General features: G+C 40.4%; 1 protein-coding gene across 5 annotated transcripts in view; it reads right to left on the minus strand.

Moving 5' to 3' along the window:
• THRB (thyroid hormone receptor beta) overlaps positions 1-22,106 on the minus strand; it is a 179,263-nt gene that overhangs the window by 30,447 nt on the left and 126,710 nt on the right. For 2 of the 5 annotated variants that reach the window (XM_053409988.1, XM_053409987.1), the window contains exon 5: positions 5,192-5,273. The exons of 1 other annotated variant lie outside the window; for it this stretch is intronic. In XM_053409988.1, the coding sequence (XP_053265963.1) occupies positions 5,192-5,207 (16 nt within the window). In that variant the 5' untranslated portion in view covers positions 5,208-5,273. Of the gene's footprint in view, positions 1-2,423; positions 2,767-5,191; positions 5,274-13,584; positions 14,103-22,106 lie in introns of those variants that run through there. 2 more of the 5 variants (XM_053409991.1, XM_053409990.1) reach the window with 2 other exon arrangements.

Consider the following 22,106-nt stretch of genomic DNA (forward strand, 5'->3'; position numbering starts at 1 on the left):
CTTGGGAATAAACTCAACAGCACAAGTTTTAGAAGTTTGTTACGAATTGCTCTGAGGGAGTGGCATTGCATAAACATAGTAGCAAACATAATTAATAGAAATGAAGTTATTAAGAATTGCCTGGAACGAGGGCAAAGCTCATGAACACCTGCTTTGGATCTTAATTTTGTTTTAATGAGCCAGTACTAAGACTTTGCTAACAAAAAAGGTGGAAGAAGAATAAGGGGTGAATCAATTTTGGATCAATAATGTCACAAATGTTTCTTATTAAAAGCCGTCTGTCCTCGGAACAGGATTAAGTGATTGGTTACTTTTATAAGAGTTTGTCTTAAAGCTTCCAAGCAAAAACCACCAACAAACACGTATAAAGTTTCAAATACGATCGGTTTAGCAAATACAGTATTAGAATACTTTTGTGAAAGCCACGACGATTCTTCACTTCTGCAAATATATGAATCTGCAAGCCTTCTTTCTGTGTTCGTTTTTCAACGGGCAAGAAAATATTAATTGAGGGATAGATAGCTCACAATGAAAATGCCCTGAAACATTTATCAAGATAGCTATTCTAGGGAAAGGAAAGGCAGCTTTCAAAAACTGCTTGTAATGTTTCCCAATATTAAATCCACTTGCTGGTAAAATAGTAGGTTAACCTGTTGCAAAATGTTCACATAGACCTATATTATTTTAAGCCTAACACAGTTATCTCAAGAATTACTTTAAAAATATTAAGATGGCCAGACATCAAAGAATTGTCAAATACAAGGACAGATACACATTTTACACTATTGCAAATTCGGAACAGCCAACTTATGTTTTAGTGTGAGGTCCTTAATTTCATTTGGGGGGGGGGGATGTTTTCCAACAGAAAGGTGACTAAGAATTTTTATGAACTGAATATGAACAGGAAGCTTGAAAATTAATATTTGTGCACAAATGAGTGAAAAAACATATTGCTCCCCCAAATAATACAACTGTCTATTATATGGCAACAAATGAAAGCATTTGTTTACAGAATGGTGATTTGCACATTTTCTAATCAAACACATATATTTTATGATAGGAAAGAGCAATGAAAAGGGGGGGGGTCCAAAGAGTATTTTTTTTCAATTTTTTAACATGATTTTGACATTTTTAATTTTAGAAATTAATAAAGTGTACCATCCTTACGCCCCTACAACCCAAATTCTGGCAATATTTTTCATTTTACTTTTCCTCATATAGACACATATAGATAATTACCGTAGGTCTAATATAGCAGGAGCAACTAGTTATTTATCGTACCAGGAAAAAAGGCTGTAGGTTTAATAAACCTATTGTAAATATGCTACATTGAACTACAGAATCATTTGAAAATAAGAAAGTAATGTTCCTTGAGTAGTTATATAAGCAAAGCTAGGCTTTGTTTGCACACAGATAGTTCAGTCTTAGTAACTGGAGGGTATCATATCGATGTTTTACAGAACAATCCCATACGTGTCTACTCAAAAGTAAGCTCCACTTAGTTTAATTGGGCTTGCTCCAATGAAAACATGCACAGAGTTTCAGTCTCAAGCAAGCTATTTCATCAAATGAAACATCTATAATGTTTCTCTTACAAAAAAGGAAATTCTAACACTATTTGCACACACCTTTCATAAACACTTTCTCAGCAATATTCTGTGTTTTCCTTACTGGGAAGTAATTTTATATTAAGATTCTGAGAAACAGACATATTTTAAGGCTTAGAAGAATGGGTATTCACTTTCCAATCCAGCGTACTTCCCACTCAAACATTCAATTAATCGGACGTGGGGCAAAATAAAGTTTCATATCTACAGGTTTTTCCTTAATAGTTTACTTTGCCGACTGTAATTCAGAGCCTAGTGCTTTAAGGAACTTTTAAGCATATGACCTTTTGTAACTTGTTTTTACACTTGGCTGTACATTTTAATATCCTTTTAAATAACATTTTAATCAATGCTAATTAGGCATAATCACCTTAAGATGCAAAAAATAAAGAAAATAATACATCTTGGCAATGTTATGAGTCAATAATGAAAACCTTGCTAAGGAGAAACTTTTCCAGGCATTCTGAAAACGTACCAGCCAACACACACACAAGCATATATCAAGACAACAGGCTTAACGGCACAGAAATATACGTATATACATAAGCTTTCTGAAATTAAAGTAAAAGTAATGGCAAGTCTTTGTCTTTCACCTCCCGTTGCCCCCTCAAAAAACACCCTTTCCCAATCACCTAGCAACATCTGTCGCTGCTGCTGCTGCTGCTTTCGATTCTCAATAGGCAGTCTTCACATTCAAAGATGTAACTGAGCCAACGGAGAAAAATTGCAGGTGTAAAGCAAGCAAACGGACAAAATTCAGGTGGGTTTTATTTTTATGTCACAAAAAGAAAACCCACAAAAATTGGCATTTCCTACCTTTCTTCTGAGAGTATGATGGCGATTGCCCTTGAGAAAAAGTAGGTTTTTCTTCGGTGAAATATTCAGGTTGGTTGTATTGATGCAGGGCCACGTCCATGTCGGAGTACTCACTTTTAAAAACGTTTCCAGGGTAACTACAGGTATACGGCTGATTCACCGCCCAGGCCTGTTCCATATAGATGTTATTATTGTGCAGGACCTGAGCATCGCAACTGCTGTAACTCTGACTATCTTCGATATAAGTGCAATAATCAGAGGGCTGCATGTAGCAGTTGCTGCTGGCAGCCGGGCGAGCTTCATATATTTCTTGCATACAGTAGTTCATTTTGCTATCCTATCGTCAGCCTTATATTTTACATATGCACACATGCGCTCACATGCATATACACACGGAAGCCTGCATACGCATGGGGTGGGCAAGAGAGATGAATACGCAACACCCAGGAAAGTCGACCGCAAAATTGTATGTTTAACTTTAGAGCGGTGCCTGATGTGCTAATACCCTATTTATATTAGGGATAGACTGAGAGCTCTCCTGCCAGTCAAACATATTGGAAAGCAGATTTATAACAGTCAAAGGTCTTAATCTGTGACTGTATGTTAATTCCTCAATAAGATGGCAGGTAACACTGGCCACCAGACAAAGAGGTAAAGCCCAGACAACCCCACCGTTCCATGAGTTTGGGGGGTGGAATAATAATTTTATAAAGCTACTTCTGTCTCCTTTCAGTATGATTAGAAAACGATTACAAAGGCAAGGACACAGAAATGCCCCTGGTGTTGTCAACTTAAGTGTGAAGCATCACAAAGTGCACTCAGGAAATCCTTGAGACGATATGTTCAAAATCCAAAAATCAATAATCCTGGTTTTCAGCATTAACTCCTAGAAAATCCAATAGTGCTATGTTGATGACTCAAGCAGTATGTCCCGTTTTGCAAAAATTTAGCGTCTAAATCTGTCATCTGCTTTATTGATTTTGATTGACAGAATGATTTGCGTAAACCTTTCATGCCTTACATACACATAGGCCAAACTCCCCGCTGCTCACTAATTTAACACATTTGCAAGAAAGCAGCTTTTTCAAACTTCAGTGATTTCAGTAAGCAATTTTTATTGAATTCAACAGGTGGGAAATTTCAAAACAAGCCATCTTAATCAGCAACAGAATAGTGCTTAAATGTTAAAGTTAAGCTTAATTGGTTTGCCAGTTACATTTCATTAAATTGCTTTTTTTCCTATGATTCAATAATGAAGAGCTGGCTGTTTCTACATCTGTCTCATTCACACACTTATGCTACGAACATTTCAAAATCATTATGCAAGGGAGTCAGTAATTAGATAAAGCCTCCTCAACTTTAAAAATAAGAATGTCTCATATTCATTTCAGGTCACACACAAGCTCTTATAACCAGCATTTAAAATAAAGGTCTCAAGTAATTTTAATGAATGCCACTATTACAGTAATAGTGCAAAACTTCTTACAATTTTTGTTGTTTTTCTTGTTTCACTGGCATCAAACAGTTTTGAAATTTACTCAGTTAATAGGGGTTAAAGGAGTGACTGTAAACACAAAAGAATGACTGCATATAAATCAGCAACTATGTTTTCAAATGCTTTTAGAAAGAAGTTTGTCATACTTCTTCCTTCTTTTCCCTGACAACTGTCATAATTTGGGGAAAAAACTGCTTTGCTAACTCTTCAGAAGGACAAAACCATAAGCTGTCCAATAAGAATCTTAAGGCATTATTTTCGGTCTACTATTACAGTTGGGTTTTCATTTGCACGCTCCAAAATGAACAAGGACAATTCTTGAGGGGGCACTTCATATGGAATAAAGTGAGTGTCAAAAATTGGGAGCTTGTCAACCTTACTTTATATAGGCTTCGATCCAGAGATGTTCCTGCTCACAGAAGGTTCAGCCTCCTGATTTTGGGTGATCCCCTTCTTCCCTTTAACACACACACACTTGTTTGTCTGAATGTTCACCCCATTCAGAAAGGTCACCCGACTCTCAGAAGAGATATTGCGAAGGACTGGGGGTACCGCAGGTGGACAAGGGGATTTCTGGAACCAAGCCATTTTCAAAATTTGATTTTGATGAAGGTTATCCAACAATGTCTAAGATGTAACTACTTTCCACAATGGATTTTTGTGCCTGATAGCCATTCTACATTGGAGGTACAGTGGATTAAAACCATTTATTGTGTGCTGTTTTTCACATTTATATTTCATTTTGAAATATTTAAATCGAGAGTTTTTAATTTAAAAATGTATATCAAGGCCTGCTTCTTCTTTTTTTACAAAAGTAAATAAATAACTTGGTTTAAAAAAAAGCTGAATTGAGTAAAAACTTGGTACAGCTTATATCTTAAAACTGAATTGACAACTTCCTATCAAAGACAAAGAAGCCTTTGATTCTGTTGCTTAGGCACAAAGAATTTTCAGCGCTGAAAGTCATCCATCTCCAGTTTCTGACTTTTCCACTAATAAGTGTTTACTAAAAGCTCAAGAATGTTAAGGTTTCACTTTGACACCAAACATTGTCCTCCAGAAACGTCTCCTGTTCCATTTCAGTTTATTTTATGCCAAGACACCTTTCCTGATCATGCCGTTGTTTTCTTCTGTTTTAATAAAAATAATAATATTGACACTAAATAAATCAGGATGATTGGCTCTTCCTAGTCTGTGGACATGTTTGATTTGTAGTTAAGTTTTTCTGTTGGGTATAAGAAAGATATATTCATTTAAAAATACTAATATTCACCTAATATATGATCCATGTAGGCAGGCAGGCAGTCAATCCACTTGAGATATTTGGGGAGTGGTTACTTCAAAAGATTGCAGTTCTGTATAAAAATAAAATAAAAAAACCAAGCAAGTAATCCTTTGCCTCCTGTGGGGAAAGTAGATTGGTTGACACGACTGCACTCAACATCACTTGAGTTTTTCCATCCACTTCCAAGCGAAGTGGAGTGCTCTTTGTGTGCACTGCACATGTATAATGCGGCTGAGATTTAGAAAACTTCTACCAGCCAACATGTTTCTGTTTTCTATTACAGTGGTAGCTCTGGTTGCGAACAGGATCCATTCCGGAGGCCCGTTCGCAACGTGAAAAGCCCGCAACCTGAAGCGCTGTATCTGCACAGGTGCGCAGCGTAATTTGGCACTACTGCGCATGGGGTGAAACCCGGAAGTAACCCTTTCCGGTACTTCTGGGTCGCCGCGGGATGCAACCTGAAAAAACGTAACATGAAGCAAATGTAACATGAGCTATGACTGTACAACAAAGGAACCACGTGCACACACACACACACACACACACAAACACACAGTTTAAATACAGATGGCATGATTAAGCCAAAGTTAAGTCTTTCTGAATTCAATGGGAAAGTTAACTCAGCGTTCAATTCTCACCTATTGAAACAGTAAGGTGGTACCCAAAGTAAAAGGTAAAGGTAAAGGGACCCCTGACCGTTAGGTCCAGTCGTGGCCGACTCTGGGGTTGCAGCGCTCATCTCGCTTTATTGGCCAAGGGATCCGGCGTACAGCTTCCGGGTCATGTGGCCAGCATGACTAAGCCGCTTCTGCCGAACCAGAGCAGCGCACGGAAATGCCGTTTACCTTCCTGCCGGAGCGGTACCTATTTATCTACTTGCACTTTGAGTGCTTTCGGACTGCTAGGTTGGCAGGAGCAGGGACCGAGCAATGGGAGCTCACCCCATCGCAGGGATTTGAACCGCCGACCTTCTGATCAGCAAGCCCTAGGCTTTGTGGTTTAACCCACAGCGCCACCCGCGTCCTGGTACCCAAAGTAGTGCTTAGTAATTCCTTGTGCAAATGGAATGGCTTCTGCTTGCGCACCGGGAATTTGCCCTGCTCTCCTCGCCTCCATGCATTCCTGAAATTGGTTCTGGAGATTCCCTGAACCTTCTGGAGCACAGGTTGGGGATGGAGGACTGAGAGACGAAAAAGTTCTGCTGCACAGGTGGAAGCTGTTCCACATGCACAATTATTTACTTGCATACTGCCCAGGAGGACCTTACTGTGCTTAAATTTAGCTGGATGGTGTCCTGAATTTTCTAACCATTAGTTGCTATAATATTTTTTTTAATGTGAAGTACTAACAGAAAAATAGGGGCAATGGTGTTATAGCAAGAAATCTTAATACTTCTAAACATTGCCATTGTGAAATGGTTGAAGTTGCAGTTTACTTTTCTTGGGAATATTTATACCAAACAAATAATTTTTAATATTCCAGTATCTAGATAAGACAGGGGTAAGCAAACTTTTTCAGCAGGGGGCTGGTCCACTGCCCCTCAAACCTTGTGGGGGACCAGACTATATTTTTTTGGGGGGGGAATGAACGAATTCCTATGCCCCACAAATAACCCAGAGATACATTTTAAATAAAAGCACATATTCTACTCATGTAAAAACACCAGGCAGCCCCCACAAATAACCCAGAGATGCATTTTAAATGAAAGGACACATTCTACTCATGTAAAAACATGCTGATTCTAGGCCGGATTTAGAAGGCGATTTTGCCGGATCTGGCCCTCAAGCCTTAGTTTGCCTACCCATGAGGAAAGACAAAAATGGTGCATCACACATTATTTGGTATATCGCATGAGCTAAAATGATACACATCAAGTGCCAGGGTACAGCCATAGCTGGGAATATCATTTAAGATTTTTTTATCGGCATCTTTGTGGGGATGAGTATAGATAAAACGGGGAAAAGGAAAACTCTGCATTTGTTTTCCACAACAAATAGCTATATGCCATTAATAACATACAAATACAAAGTAAAGAGGTAAATAAAGTAAACCTTGTGGGGACTGCACACAAGAAGTGAGCTTATTTTAAATAGACATTTGTTAATTACGTAACTAATTGGTGGTACCTGAAAGCTGTATATCAAGCCTGTTTAAAATACAATATGTGGGACCAACTTGCTATAAAGCATATTTGCTGATATATAAGATGCGATATAGAAAAGGGAGCTGAAATTATTATACTCATTTTACTTAGACATTCAACACACAGACCATTCAATAAGCTCTCAGGGCCGTTTCATTTAGGTAATTCAATAAATTATCAAGGTGACTTCAACCATCAAAACAGAACAAACAATTAACTAAAGTATGAAACACAAAAAACAATTTAAATAAACTACACAAGTTTCAACAGAGCTGGCTCTCCTCAGTGCCTTCAAGAAAGGAATATGAAAACTAAAATGAAATGAAATATTTCTGAAATGTACTGTTCTTAGAAGAACAAGACTGCAAACTGAATTAATTTTACATCGGTTTGAAAAAGAACAATTGATTTAGTTCTTAGTTATGCTACAGCAATTGCTGTAAACTCACAGCCCGCTGAAGGGAAATCAATAGTCACAATATGGAGTAGAATCTGTTAATGTTTTGCTCTCACAATTAATGTTCTCTGATGCTCTAATTTTTTTATGGGGACACTTAAAAATATTTTTAATGAATATATCAGGAGTACTTTTGCTAAGGGGACAAACTTTTATATTTTAACTGCGTAAGGGCTGAGCCACATGACAAAAGCTGGTAGTATAACAAGGATAAAACGTTTGACAAGAAAATACTTCTTAAAAATGCTTGCTTAAACAAGAACTGAAGTGTATGACGTTTCCACTTGAAATATGTGAATATTTCAGATCTGAATGGAAAATTTGGTACTGTAGACAGTTACCGTAGAAACGTAGGCTGCACCATCACTGTTAAAATTAAAACGGCTTTCAAAGATGCTTGAGCAAATCTGCAGAATTTGACCCTTAGGATACAGCTGTGGAAGTATAGCTTTTTATTTTTAAAAAAGTATTTAAAAGTTCTGCTATCCTTACTTGCATAATACAGTGGTCTTTGTACACTGTGCGGCATTGTCTGTGTGGTATATGGAAATATGTGGTACAATGTAAAAAGAAGATGTAGTATGGCAGCAATGATAAGATACGTTTATAACTGTGTTGGTTGGGAGACTTGGCACAGGTGTGAGGAGATCATTATTGTCCGCTCTATTTTTGACAGAAGTTGTCACCCTTTTGTGCAAACGTAGCAAAAATGGCATCACCCACACAGAAAGGTGAGGCATCAGCAGACTCAAGAGTAAGCTGAGGTTATCAGGAGTGAAAAATAAGCTTTAGGAGGAAAAGTCTACTCTCTGGCCCATCAAAAAAATTAGTTTCATGATCTACAAAAACTCACACCCGACTTCAGGTGCCGGATTAGCCCTGGTTTTACTCATATAACAGGTTTTTAAATAAATAAATAAATGGCAAGCTAACTACGCTGAGGTAATTTGCCTCAAAGCATCTGGAACAATAAATGGCACCAACAGCAATTTCACAAATATATCTGCTTTTATGTTCATTTCCCAAGATTATACAGAATGGGAATTAAAATGTAGAAGGTTCTTTAAAATACAAAGCATAATGGATGGTAGAAGGACATAGGTTCCTGAATAACTATGACAATTCATGAACTAAAAGGCTGTAATTTCCATTTGGAGGGCAGAACATGTTGTCCAGAAGCCATCCACAGCCCAATATGATTTTGCACGTGTTGGAAATGTACTTGTTCCTACACAGAAAAAGCTTGGTGTAATAAAAGATACCAGTGGCTCACAACTTGCCACGGTCGACTTTGCACTCCTGAGCTCCAGGATTGATGCGAAGAGTGGGGGGCTTGCTGTTTTGGTGCTCTGTTGTCACTCCCTGCTCTGGCTGGGAAGGTTAAATGTGACTACTGAGGTACTCAGAATATGGCTACTACAGTGGTACCTCTGGTTACATACTTAATTTGTTCTGGAGGTCTGTTCTTAACTCGAAACTGTTCTTAACCTGAAGCACCACTTTAGCTAATGGGGCCTCCCACTGCCGCCGCGCCGCCGGAGCACGATTTCTGTTCTCATATTGAAGCAAAGTTTTTAACCCGAGGTAATATTTGTGGGTTAGCAGAGTCTGTAACCTGAAGCATATGTAACCCGAGGTACCACTGTATTAGGCCCGGCCTTTCCTTCCAGAGCTGGAGGGACAGGTGGGAGTTGAGATGGCCATTTTGGGAGATGGGCACTATGACCTTTTGCCAAAACATACCAAGTGTGGAGCTGGAGGACAGGATTGCATTGGGCTTCCGAGGTCCTCCAAAAACCCTTTGTAACTGTAAGGAAGCAGCCTGTCCTTCACCTCCAGACGGTATGCTGGGACTGGCTAATGGAGCATGGCGGTGTGTGCTTTGTTAATTTCCCTGGGGAGCTTCTGGGGGTTGCCCAACCTAGGATGCAGACTCAGAGTAGACTGACTGAAATTAATCAACCTAATGAAGACATTTTCATTCATTTCAATGGGTTTACTCGTTGAATACAACCCACAGCCCCCATCCTAGGTTGGGAAAGATGCTCCTTTAGGGTTTGGTGGAATGCCTACTGTTTCTGCTGCCTTCTTTTACCATTCAAGGTAAGTTTCTGAACCCTGTGGCAAGGAAAGAGAGAGGTGATAGCAGTCATTTCATGAGTATGCTAAAGTTTGCGCATCATCCCTACATTAAATTACACCTGACTGCAACACTGGGCGGGGAGGCAGCTTGCGGCCTGCAAGATGTTCCTTTCTCTTATTATTATCATATTCTCCTATTATTATAAGATCAGAATCCATTATTGATTTAAAAAGTAAGCCTCAGTGGCTGCTGAAAGACATATAGACACAATAGCAGGAAAGACGGGGAACAAAGATGAAGGCAATTCAGCTTTTCAGTTTATAAAGTACAGGGGGAAATTGCACACCTAAAGGTTGCAATGTAAACACAAGAATTTTGTTGAATATCTAATGGTATCCATGGCCAGTAAAATATGATCCAAATTGAATCAGCTACAATTGGTTTAATTTCCAATGAAGAGGCAATATCAATGACATGCTCCTCAGAAGGATGGGGAGATGAAACCGTCAAGTTATTCAAGACAGTGACCTGGCTCAGATATGATAACAATCATGGTTTGTTGGTACTAGCACAAACTTCAGATTCCTACACACATACAAATACACACACACACGGTCTCTTTTGCACATGGCAGGAAGTTTCCACTTTTTGATAAGGTGCAGTTTCCTAAGGAAGTTGTGGTTCTTGCCAGTGAACGTGTGCAACCTTTTTTGAACAAATTAAAAAAACCTGATTTAATGAGGTGCTGTGATGAAACAACAGCCTATAGTAGGAGTACCCAGTGTGGTACTACCAGATGTTCTGAACAACTCCCAAAGCTCCAGTCACCATGGTTCATGGCCAGGGATGATGGGGTTGTAGTTTGCAACATGTGGAGGTCTCTACAATGGCTACCATGGGTCTATAGATTCTGATAAAATCTTCCTAGCACTGGCCACCATGGCCAAACGTCCAACTGTGTTTTTGAAGGGTCCTTGTAGGGGCAGAGAAAAGATGGGGAAAGGTTCTCTTCTGCTTGCACAGAATCCAGTGGGCCTTTTTAGTGCATAGAAGCCATGAAATCCAGTTACTATTGGATGACAAGTTTTGCCTGCTTCTCGTGTGTGCAATTGTGCTTCAGCTGCAACAGCAGTTAGTAAGTGGACCACCACCCTTTTAGAGCACTAGTGTGCTAGCCCATGGAACCTATCTTCAAGCAAACACATTTATCACCGCATACGATCCACAAAGATGCATGCAAACCGAATACCCAAATCTACAGTATGCACTGCTCTGGGTTTGCTGATTTCCATGTCTTTATTTCTGCCAAGCGCAAACAGCACTTTAGCTGCGCTCAGAAGGTATATTTCTTGCATATTTGTGAACTGCACTTTGTGTCTCTTAGTTACAGAGTGCATAAGCCCATGCCACCTGAAAGCCACTTCACACACTCTTACTCTTTTTTCCAAGACAGAAGTTAACAATAGTGTTATAAAAGCACATTCAGTAAAACTTAATGCACACAGGACAGGTACCTTTGTCTTGTCCACATGTAGGATGTGAGAACTCAGGACAGAAAGGAAGCTTTTGATGGCAATGTACACTTTGCATTAAATATGCTTTTCCTGACCTGAATATTTCGTTTACAGCACAATCCTATACATATCTACACAGATGTAGGCCCCACTGATTTTAATGATACTTGCTTCCCAGTGAGCAATATAGGATCACAGTCTTAGTATCATAAAAGCAGCATTGAACGTTACACATTTTAAAGCTACAGGTATTGTTGTTACACGCATCTCTAAAGGGGAACAAACCCTAAAGAGCCGACTGAAAATAGTCCCATATAAGATGTAATATTATAGATGTATATTATAGCTTGCCGTAATATATTATTGAGTTTCTCCAGTTTCACACCGATAATTAACAGAGCACAAGAGACATAATAAACCGGGAATAATAGACAAATGACTTGAGAGTATTTGAACCATGTCAATTCCTATGTTATTTCTAAGCAACTAAATGGCAATATCTTACTATTAGATTATAATTTGTAGAAATAAAACCATGTATCTCCATGGAAATGAGGGAATATACCTAGGGATGGTTTTTCACTGTAAGATTCTATCAAGGCTCCTACTTTGGATGGTTAGATTCTGCAGATCCCGAGAATTAACAATCGTCTACAAGACATGATAGGACTAAATGCAAATTCTCCCACAACTATGATGTAGAAAACTGAATTTACCACAGGTCTCTCCTTAACACAACTTCTAGAGGTACAGGTGTCCTCAATAAAAGTTAGATGGGTCCTGTTCCCCTTACAGAAAGCCCAATATGTTCCTAAGGAAAAACCACCAATTACACTAAAGATGAAAGAAAATAGTTACTAACTAATATAAAACGCATCATATACATTGATGTTCCACTGAGATAAACCAGGCTTGTGACCACTGATATGCGGATTATTGGTTATAAGCAAGACCAACTGACTTATATTTTCAAGGCATTTGCTTTGCTAAACTGACCTGCTAGTTCATTTTTCACAAATCCTAAATTTCTCAAAGTGGTGCTCTCTCATTTTTATTTTCCGTTAACAGCTGCATGAAGCAAGCTAGCTGACTGTTTTGAAACAAACGCGAAGGCATGCATTTATAAAAATACCCAATTAGCGAAAATCTCACTTCACTTCAAAGCCTGTTTTCATACAATTTTCAAAAGCTAGCTTCAACCGTTAGTGTTAATAAATGGAATAGCCCCGTGTGCAAGGCCACCAAATTCATTAGGCTCACATGTGTCTAGCCACATGTTAATAGATATTAGCTAATTAGACTGCTTATCACTTCACAATTCTTATTTATCCTCTTTGGGGTAAAATGTTTTCTTACATTTAGCAATGAAACAGGATGGAAAATAACAGAAGCCTTGGTGGAACTGTCTGGGAGTCTTCTGACAGCCCTCAGTAAGATGTTAAAGCGATCAACACCTGACATCTGTTAGCAAGGAGGCATTCTGAGGTAAAGGGCTCCCAAATCTGAAGAAATCAGGTGCTTAAACCAGTTTAACTTTTTCATGAGGTGATAGCCTTTGTGACATTATAATCTTTCCTCCTGATGTGACGCAAGGATTTAAGTAGAAGAAAACAACTACTGGGCCCCTCCTTTCACAGCAGGAGACAAGAGACTTCTTTTTTTAGGCACGAACATTAACAGATTATATACTCCAGTGAAAATAAAATAGGCATATAAATGAAACACCACTTCTGTTGCCAAAAGGATAAAATAATTACATCTTTCGAGGCTGTCTGCAGGTGGAAAAACAGAATAGAAAAAACACAATATACTCTTGCCAGCTCACTGCTTATTAACATTCAGCCAGTAAACAAACTGACCATAAATCTGAGGAGAAAAACAACTCATTAAATTATATCTCCATGATGCTAGAAAGTGATAGGGCGTATTTGACGCTTCTACTTAGCATTTGCTTTCTTAAAGAGGAAAAATAACACTAAAATATATACAGCTGAACACGTAGCCAATCTAAACAGCAAAACAATAGGCAAGACAAATTAAAATAATGATTGCTTGAAAAAAATAATGTTGATGATTACTATAGATGCTATTAATATGATACAATTTACTGTTTACGGCCTGACTAGATCACATATATACTGAATTATAAAGATCTGCTACACTTTGCATAATCATTCCAATTACCTTTACATTTTGTCTCTTGCATTTGGTATTCCTTGACACTTGTTATGCCTTCAACATTCATATCTGTGTGGCCTGGCAGGATCACTGAGCTAGTCCATGCTCTCGAAGCATGCAGGAATTGTGTAGGCTGGTGTCCGATTCTCAGCATATTGTTACATTCACAGTGCCTTTTCTTACATAAATGCCTGTCTGTTATGTCTAGGATATTCCATTTATATTTTCTGCCAGGAAAGTGCATCAGCCCATCCCAGGATGGAAGGCCATGTTCTGGAGGCTTGACAAACACTGGTTGACAAGCGGTTGGCATTGCCAAGATCTTGTTTAGCTGTGGAGTTCTGGAAAGCAAATGTTCCCCCACTTCTCTCGACCGGGTGGAATTCACATGCATCGCCCCCTGAATGCACCGGTAGAAGAACGCAGAGGTTTTCCAGCAATGCACTTTCAGCCACCATGGTCAGTTTCCATTCGGTGCGGTTAGACACATCGGTTTCCCTTCTACGAAATCCAGCAAAGGCAGTTAGCTTTAATTGTGCACAGGTAGAGCCAACGGATGCAACTTTCGCCAGCGCCACATCTAGAACATGGGCCCTGGGCAAGTTACCATCAATTTATTGCCTTGCTCCTATGATCATTTGAGGTCTTGTGGGTCGAAGCTGGTCATGAACAATTTTCAGATGCTTAAAACACAAAACATCAAGGATTCAGCCTTGTTTGACTTTGTTCTTATTGTAGGCTGACCTGAGGGACACTCTGTTACCTAAGGCCAACATTCTTATGTGGGCACGCTTAGCAGTTCCGGTCCTGCTACTATTGCCTCTCTCTGCTCGGCTTTGTGGCCGCAAGATGGAATCAGGTGCCACTCCTACCATGAGGGTTTTAACCCTGCTGGCCTTACGCACGTAGCAGGCAGCAGCAATGTAGAGCATCTCCCAGAGTTTTGACTTGCTAAAGTGTATTCAGCTACACGCTGCCAGAGGTAGTGGCATGTTGTAACCCAACAGCAATGTATGTATGGAAAAAAATTACATGAAAGATACCCTGTGTAAACGTCTAACTTTCAATGTAGATAATATTAGTAATGGTTTCCTTCAGAGAAGTCTCAGGCAATTTCCAGTCATGAAAATTTGATACAGATGGTTTTATTAGCCACGGCCGATGTTTCTGTAAAATGCCATTTTTAAAAAGCCATATGAGGATGGGCATATATTTGCAAGAAACTAATTTGAATCTATTATGCATTCTGTTTTGAACAACTGCAACAATTTCACTTGAGTGAAATTTTCCTCCTCATACAGTATATGTAAAACGGTAATGGTGAGCAATACAGTTAACTATAAAGCAGAATGCACAAGTTGCAATTGTGGTACGGAAAACTATGAGCCATTCTCCCATATTTGTCTTCCTCTCATGTTTAGTAGCCACACATTTTAAATCTATAATTTTCTAGCTGCAAGCCAAGGAAAAATATTAGCAACTGCAACCTTCTTCTAATTTGATGCTGTCAATAATATAAAGGCTGTGAAAGTGCCTAAGGAAAGTGTCTGACTAGACTAAGAATAATTTGCAGTGAACTTTAAGTAGAACTTCCTGTGACTGTAATGGCATTTGCTTTGTAAAAAAATGACACCTTAAAGGTGTTTGTCATAAATGTGTTTCTACGTTCATTAGCAATAAGGAAACTGTATTTTTGTTCAACAGCTATTTTAAGACTGCACTTTCCTGTGACATTCCTTTGCACATATTTTAATTGTGTACACCATAAAGTAAAATAAAAAAGTAAAATAAAAATACCAGATAAGCCCATATCATTTTGGTTGCGTTGAAGGAGCGGACTTGATCTTAATCGAGTGGCCTTCCATACACAAAAGCCGGTATCAGTTGCTTTAGAGATCAGGTCAAAGAATGGATATCTATAGTAGATCCCCACTTCGGGAATGGTCAGTGGTCCTCGAACCTCAAACTGAACATGTTGAACATAACTTAATTTCACAGTCTGTGGCACTATGCCACCACTATGCTAGCATAATATGGGGTGCACCAGTACAATAGCAAGAATGTGCTAGTATACTAGCAAAAACTGCTACAGACTATCTCAATGGGGCTGAGGCAGGATAGGGTGGTGGTGTCAGGAATGCATGGCTTCACAACTCAGCCTTGCCACTCTGGCTGCTATCGTACAAGGGGCTTCTGCAGCTGATGCAAGTCACTGAGTGCACCTTTAAAGCTGCATACCTCTTTAGGGACGGGGGTGGCGCAAGGGACACGGGTGGCGCTGTGGGTTAAACCACAGAGCCTAGGACTTGCCGATCAGAAGGTTGGCAGTTCGAATCCCCGCGACGGGGTGAGCTCCCGTTGCTCGGTCCCTGCTCCTGCCAACCTAGCAGTTCAAAAGCACATCAAAGTGCAAGTAGATAAATAGGTACCGCTCCAGCGGGAAGGTAAACGGTGTTTCCGTGCGCTGCTCTTGTTCACCAGAAGCGGCTTAGTCATGCTGGCCACATGACCCAGAAGCTGTATGCTGGCTCCCTCGGCCAATAAAGCGAGATGAGCGCCGCAACCCCAGAGTCGGCCACAACTGGACCTAATGATCAGGGGTCCCTTTACCTTTACCTCTTTAGGAGCCCAGGACCTCTTTGTGCTTATATATGCTGCTTTCCCCCTCAAAAAAGTACATAACGTTGTGTTCCGGTCTGATGCTACAGAAAGTGGCAGATGAGACAAGGCTGGGAGCAAGGCAAGACTGGAGGCAAGGCAGGATGAGGCCTGAGGTAAGGCTAGGCCAGAAGCTGCAGGACCATGGATAGCTCCAAGTGAGCAACTTGTTCCGGCAAGGGCTGGGAGCAGATTGAGGCCTTTGAAGCATCTGCCTCCAGATTTCACCCCTAAGGAAAATTTCAGAGCCAGAAAGGGCCAACCCTTTGGCCTGAAGATGGGGCACTTTTTGTCTGTTCCAGAGCCTAGCATGCTCATGCTGGACTGGTGAAGTGCAGTGGGAGGTATCTGGCTCCTCAGGAGAAGGGACCTGTGAGGACCTAGATTCTGGCCTTGGTGGTCTGGAGCCTGCTCTGGGTGCGACTTTCTGCCAGCCTCAGTCGGTGTGGTCCCCTGATCTCCAGTGGCCAGCTCAAAGCCCTGAACTGGGTTCGGCTCCTCAGCTGGTGCCTCGGCAGCCTCTAACTCTTGTGTCTGGGTTGCTTCTGGATTCAGGTGACATAACATGTACTTTTCAAATGAATGGCAGTTACAAACCAAGCATAGCAAGGGTTGCCTCTGTTGGAAGCAGCACCTCAGTCCCAGAAAAGGTGTGATATTGTATCAGAGAAATGGGAAGGCACAAAAAGTGCTACAACTAAAATCTGAAGTGATTCATTGGTGAGAAGACCTTGACTGACCATGGATTCATTTATGTAAGCATAAATCAGTGCACCTGACGCATAGTTAACATGGGATTTTTGTGATGGATATGTTTGACTGCAGGACAGACTCACAGAGGTTCAGGAGCAGCCAGTACAAACCTGCAGCTGCTGAATTCCTGACACTCAAGTTGCTACACTTGGTGGTATACTGGTATACTGTTAGTATACTGTTGCCCCCCTCAAAAAAGACAAATACCTTTGAAATTAACAGGGATAGTAAACCAAGTATAGGCATGCTATCAGGTTTGGGTACATTTGCAAATGGAAAAAGAGAAAAGTGTGCTTATTCACAAGATTTGAACCTGAAAGGTTTATAGGTCCTGTTTCCAAACACTCAATATATTTACAACTTCAGATGAAAGCTGTAGAGAAGCTAGAAAGGTTTTATTTTCAAGAGGTTTTTATCTAAGTCTCCCGAGTTTTTAAGGATTGTTAGTCATGACTTTTGCTGCTGCCAGATTTGTAATTTGTTTAAACATGGATGTTGTAAGAAATCATCAAGACATACACACTTTGAATTTTGCAAAATTTCCTATTTCACTAAGACAATATGGGGGGGATTATTAGCAAGAGGATTTTTTTGTGGGGGAAGGTTGTAGTGTCTTTTCTACTACACAAAACTTTTCTGCAGTCCAATGTGCTTGATTTCCAGAATAATCACTGTTCATACAGCGAATGCATATATTATGTTTGTTGGTGTCTCCCCTCCCACGCAAGATTCATTAGTTAAAACAATTAACAATGAAGTTCCAAGGGAAACAAAATTGCACATACCGTATATTATTCTAAGTGGGTCTAGAGACCAAAAAATATGTAGTGAATGTTTGCACCAGTCTCATGCCTACAACAATACACAAGAGCATATTCCTTTGTATGCTGAGAATTGGCCTCCATGGAGATGGAGAAATCCTTGTGGTCACTGGTTACAATCACTCCTCACACATGAATGGGTTCACTCCCCTCCTCAGTTTGGGCACATTGGTACACTTAGGCAGCTCAATGTGCCTTTTATGGGAAATGCATGCATGCCCTTCCCCCTTCACTCAGTTAATAGGGCATAGACTTTCAATTTCCCACAACAGCCCATTTTGGTATTTGTAGGCGTACTTCTGCTTGCACACTGAGTGGGAAAGGGGAGACAATGGGGACTCCCAGTGCACAGGTGCAGTGACCATGTGGGGAAGGACCACATCTCATGTGTGCGCATCTGAGCCCGTTCTCACATGCTAACACTGAGCATCTTTCTCTTTTCATCTCTACCTCTCTCTCTTTTTCTTTTTTGATTGTGAGCCTTTTCAATTAATACCGTTAAACGTTTATTTGAATGCTATTGCTTGCACTGATTCTCTAGGAGAAGCTGAACTACAAATTCATATTACTATGGCACTACTGAGATTTTTGCCTCTTTTTTAAAAAAAAACTAATAAAAATGGGGACAGTGAAAACAGCTGTTTCCCTTAGTTTGGGTGGCATCATCTATTGCGTGTATCAGAGATAGGCTGTGCATCAACTGGGTACCTGTGTGGAACAAAGAAAGAGGGCTCTAAAATATCTTCCTTAACCCCCAATAAAAGATATATATGAAAGCTATAACAACATGAAAGAAAATATGAAAAATGTGATTCTGAAATCCCAAAACTTAAGAGCTTTCCTGTTCCAGAAGTTAACAGGAGAGATGTGGGTGTTTTTTTGTAGCTGCAGGAGGGAGGGCACCCTGTGCACAGCTGTTAAATCTAACTTATATGCCTTCTACATCCCAACAAAGATAAGATGGGCAGTGACTGGGAGAGCAAGGCAGCAGATGCCTCAGATAGCAAAAATGCCTCGCGGGTGAGTTACTACTCCCATAGAATTTCAGCCCCATCTGTTTGTTTTGCCAGTTCCGGGAAAGGAAACACTTACTGATTGCTAGGCAACAAGCCATCTCTGTCCTCAGCATAAACTATTTGAGAAAAAGCAGCGCACAGAAAAGGGTTCGCATGGTCCTTCCCATTACTTTCTCAATATTAGGGAGCAATATTTCACATTTTCAACAGGATCAAGTGGATCATTTTTCTTCCTAGGCTTCTTCCTCTATAGGAATAAGGCTCCAAGAATGGGTGCAATATCAGTCTTGAGAAATTGTTCAGCGATCATAATGAAACTTTTGGCTGAACCAAAGAAGCCTACAGTAAATGTAACCTGAAGCAATGAATACCACAGAAGATGTAAACAGAGGTCTAAAAATAATTTCTTATGAGCTCTGAATATCAATGCACTGAGCAATCAGGGAGGTCCAGCGGTAACCAATTTCACCCTCTTGCATCAAAATGAACCTCACACTTTTCTTTTGAGATCAGATCAATAGCTAAAATAAGAGTGGGCAGCAGATTGTTTCACAATGTTCCCAACAGCACTGGTAAAAAGTGCAGGTAGAGAACTATCAAAAAGTTGCCTGCAGGAGCTTATTTCGCCAGACAATATAAAGTCATTAATTACACTTTGTGGTAATTTAAAATATCACTTTTCTGAAAGTGCAAAGTATTGAGTTAGTCTCAGAGCCTTGCAGTATAATCTGTTATATTGCCTCCGATTGATAAATTACACATTTAGGGTAATATTTTTGATTAGAAACATTGATACCAAAACACCTAAGTCATAAATGCTTGGTGCAGTTAACAGACGATACACAAGGTTTATATAAAAGCTGCCCTCATAACATACTGTTCTTTCATGAGTAATTTGCACGGAATATTAACAATGCAGATATATAATAGCCTTCAGTTCAACAGAAAAGCCACTACAGCTTTACAATGAATGGAATCAAAACGAGATCACCAACACAGAGACCAGCAACTATAGTGTGTACACACACACACACACACACACACACACACACACACACACACACAAAATGTGAAGCATAAATAAGAGTCTAGGCATACAAATAAGGATGGAAAACACAAAAAAGAATGCTGCAGTTTTATAGAAACTAGTCTCTTCTTTATAGAAACAATCTTTTGTCCTAGACATCATTCAACTAGCAAAGTATAATCCTCTAAGATGTTATTGTTTTAACTTGCCCAGAAATAAAGGATGAAGGAACAAAGACAAAGTTCAGAACATGCAGAGTGTTCACCCATTTCTGAATGGCTAGTTGGGCAATCACACATCCAAGCATTCTCGCTGCAGTTTTAAAAAATATCTTCTCTGACTGCTAAACAGGAGCACCCGATTAATTCAAAATTCTGTAAATGCACAAATTAGATATCTTCTCCATATCAATGGCCTTCTAGGAACCGTGGGACTGAGATGAGTGATTATTTTGCAGAGATCCTCGGACACACAGTCTTGCTTACGATCTACAGAAAGCGATAAGGGGTGTTTACTTCCCCCTTTTTTTACGCTCTAAAATATGCGTGCATCTGAGGGCAAGGAAGTGGGTTGGCATCAGTGAGAGAGATCAACCAAGGCAAATGCAATCAGGCTTACGGAAATAGGTGCACCCAGGTCAGTCCTGGAAGCTAAATGTCCATGGGCCAAATCAAGCAATGCTAAACTATTGTTAATTTGTAGCAAAAATGCACATTTATGTTTTAAAGGAAGGAAGAAGCTCAAGCAAATTATCTTTCCTCAACATGGGTCCGATGCTACTGCCATACGAAGAATAAATTGCACAGTGGCAGGTAATTAAAACAGGAAGAACTCAGACTCTATATAGTCTGACTCTATATAGTCTGACTCTATATAGTTTTAAAAAATACATATATATCACTATAGAAGTGCCATAAATATATAGTCCTGCTTTCTGACATGTCAGTGTTAGGAGAACTGATGGGTAGGCACAAGAGATAGGGTCTTTTTGGTGGCGGTTCGAAAGCTTTGCAATGCTCTCCTTGTTTAGATAGACGCAGGGCACACTCAGTTCATACAGGGTCACAGTGAAGCCAATATATTTTTTGTGAAACCAAGCAAAACTTGCCTGCTTTCCCCTTATTTTGCTGAGTTCTGTTGCTTTAAGCACTTTTTATCCAGTATACCTGAAGGAGCATCTCCACCCCCAACGTTCAGCCCAGACACTGAGGTCCAGCTCTGAGGGCCTTCTGGCAGTTCCCTCATTGTGAGAAGTGAGGTTACAGGGAACCAGGCAGAGGGCCTTCTTGGCAGTGGCGCCCACCCTGTGGAACACCCTCCCTTCAGATGTCCAGGAAATAATCAAGTATCTGACTTTTAGAAGACATCTGAAGGCAGCCCTGATTAGGGAAGTTTTTAATGTTTGATGTTTTATCGTGTTTTTCATATTCTGTTGGGAGCTGCCCAGAGTGGCTGTGGAAACCCAGCCTGATGGGTGGGGTATAAATAATAAATTATCAGCATCAGCATCATCCAAGTCTGGTTCACCTCCAATATCAGACCTTGGTGACATAAACTGCCTAAAGAAACGGATTGCAGCAAAGGAAAGCGAGATAAAGCAGACTTCTCTCCTTAGCCCTTTTTGTGTAAATACAACCACCAACCCCACTTTATATACGAACTGGCAATTGGCCAGTAAAGGGTAAAGGGACCCCTGACCATTAGGTCCAGTTGCGGACGATTCTGGGGTTGCAGCGCTCATATCGCTTTATTGGCCAAGGGAGCCGGCGTACAGCTTCCGGGTCATGTGGCCAGCATGACTAAGCCGCTTCTGGTGAACCAGAGCAGCGCACGGAAACGCCGTTTACCTTCCCGCCGGAGCAGTACCTATTTATCTACTTGCACTTTGACGTGCTTTCGGACTGCTAGGTTGGCAGGAGCAGGGACCGAGCAATGGGAGCTCACCCCATCAGGAGGATTCGAACCGCCGACCTTCTGATCGGCAAGTCCTAGGCTCTGTGGTTTAACCCACAGCGCCACCCGCGTCCTTCCAAATAACTAGAGCAGATGGAAACCCTTATCCACTCACTTCCTTCTCTACCTTTCCTAGGAGCAAGAAGAACCTTCCATAATTGAGCCTCACCCCTTTCTTCCCAGGACTTGCCCTGCTTCTTCCCTTTCGAAGTACATCACGAAAAGTCAGGATTACTTGCCAGCCTCTACCCTGATTCACCAGCAATGGTGATCTCTCTTTTCCTTCCTCCCATGTGCATA

The sequence above is a fragment of the Podarcis raffonei genome, chromosome 12 (assembly GCF_027172205.1).
Source record: "Podarcis raffonei isolate rPodRaf1 chromosome 12, rPodRaf1.pri, whole genome shotgun sequence".
Taxonomy (NCBI): domain Eukaryota; kingdom Metazoa; phylum Chordata; class Lepidosauria; order Squamata; family Lacertidae; genus Podarcis; species Podarcis raffonei.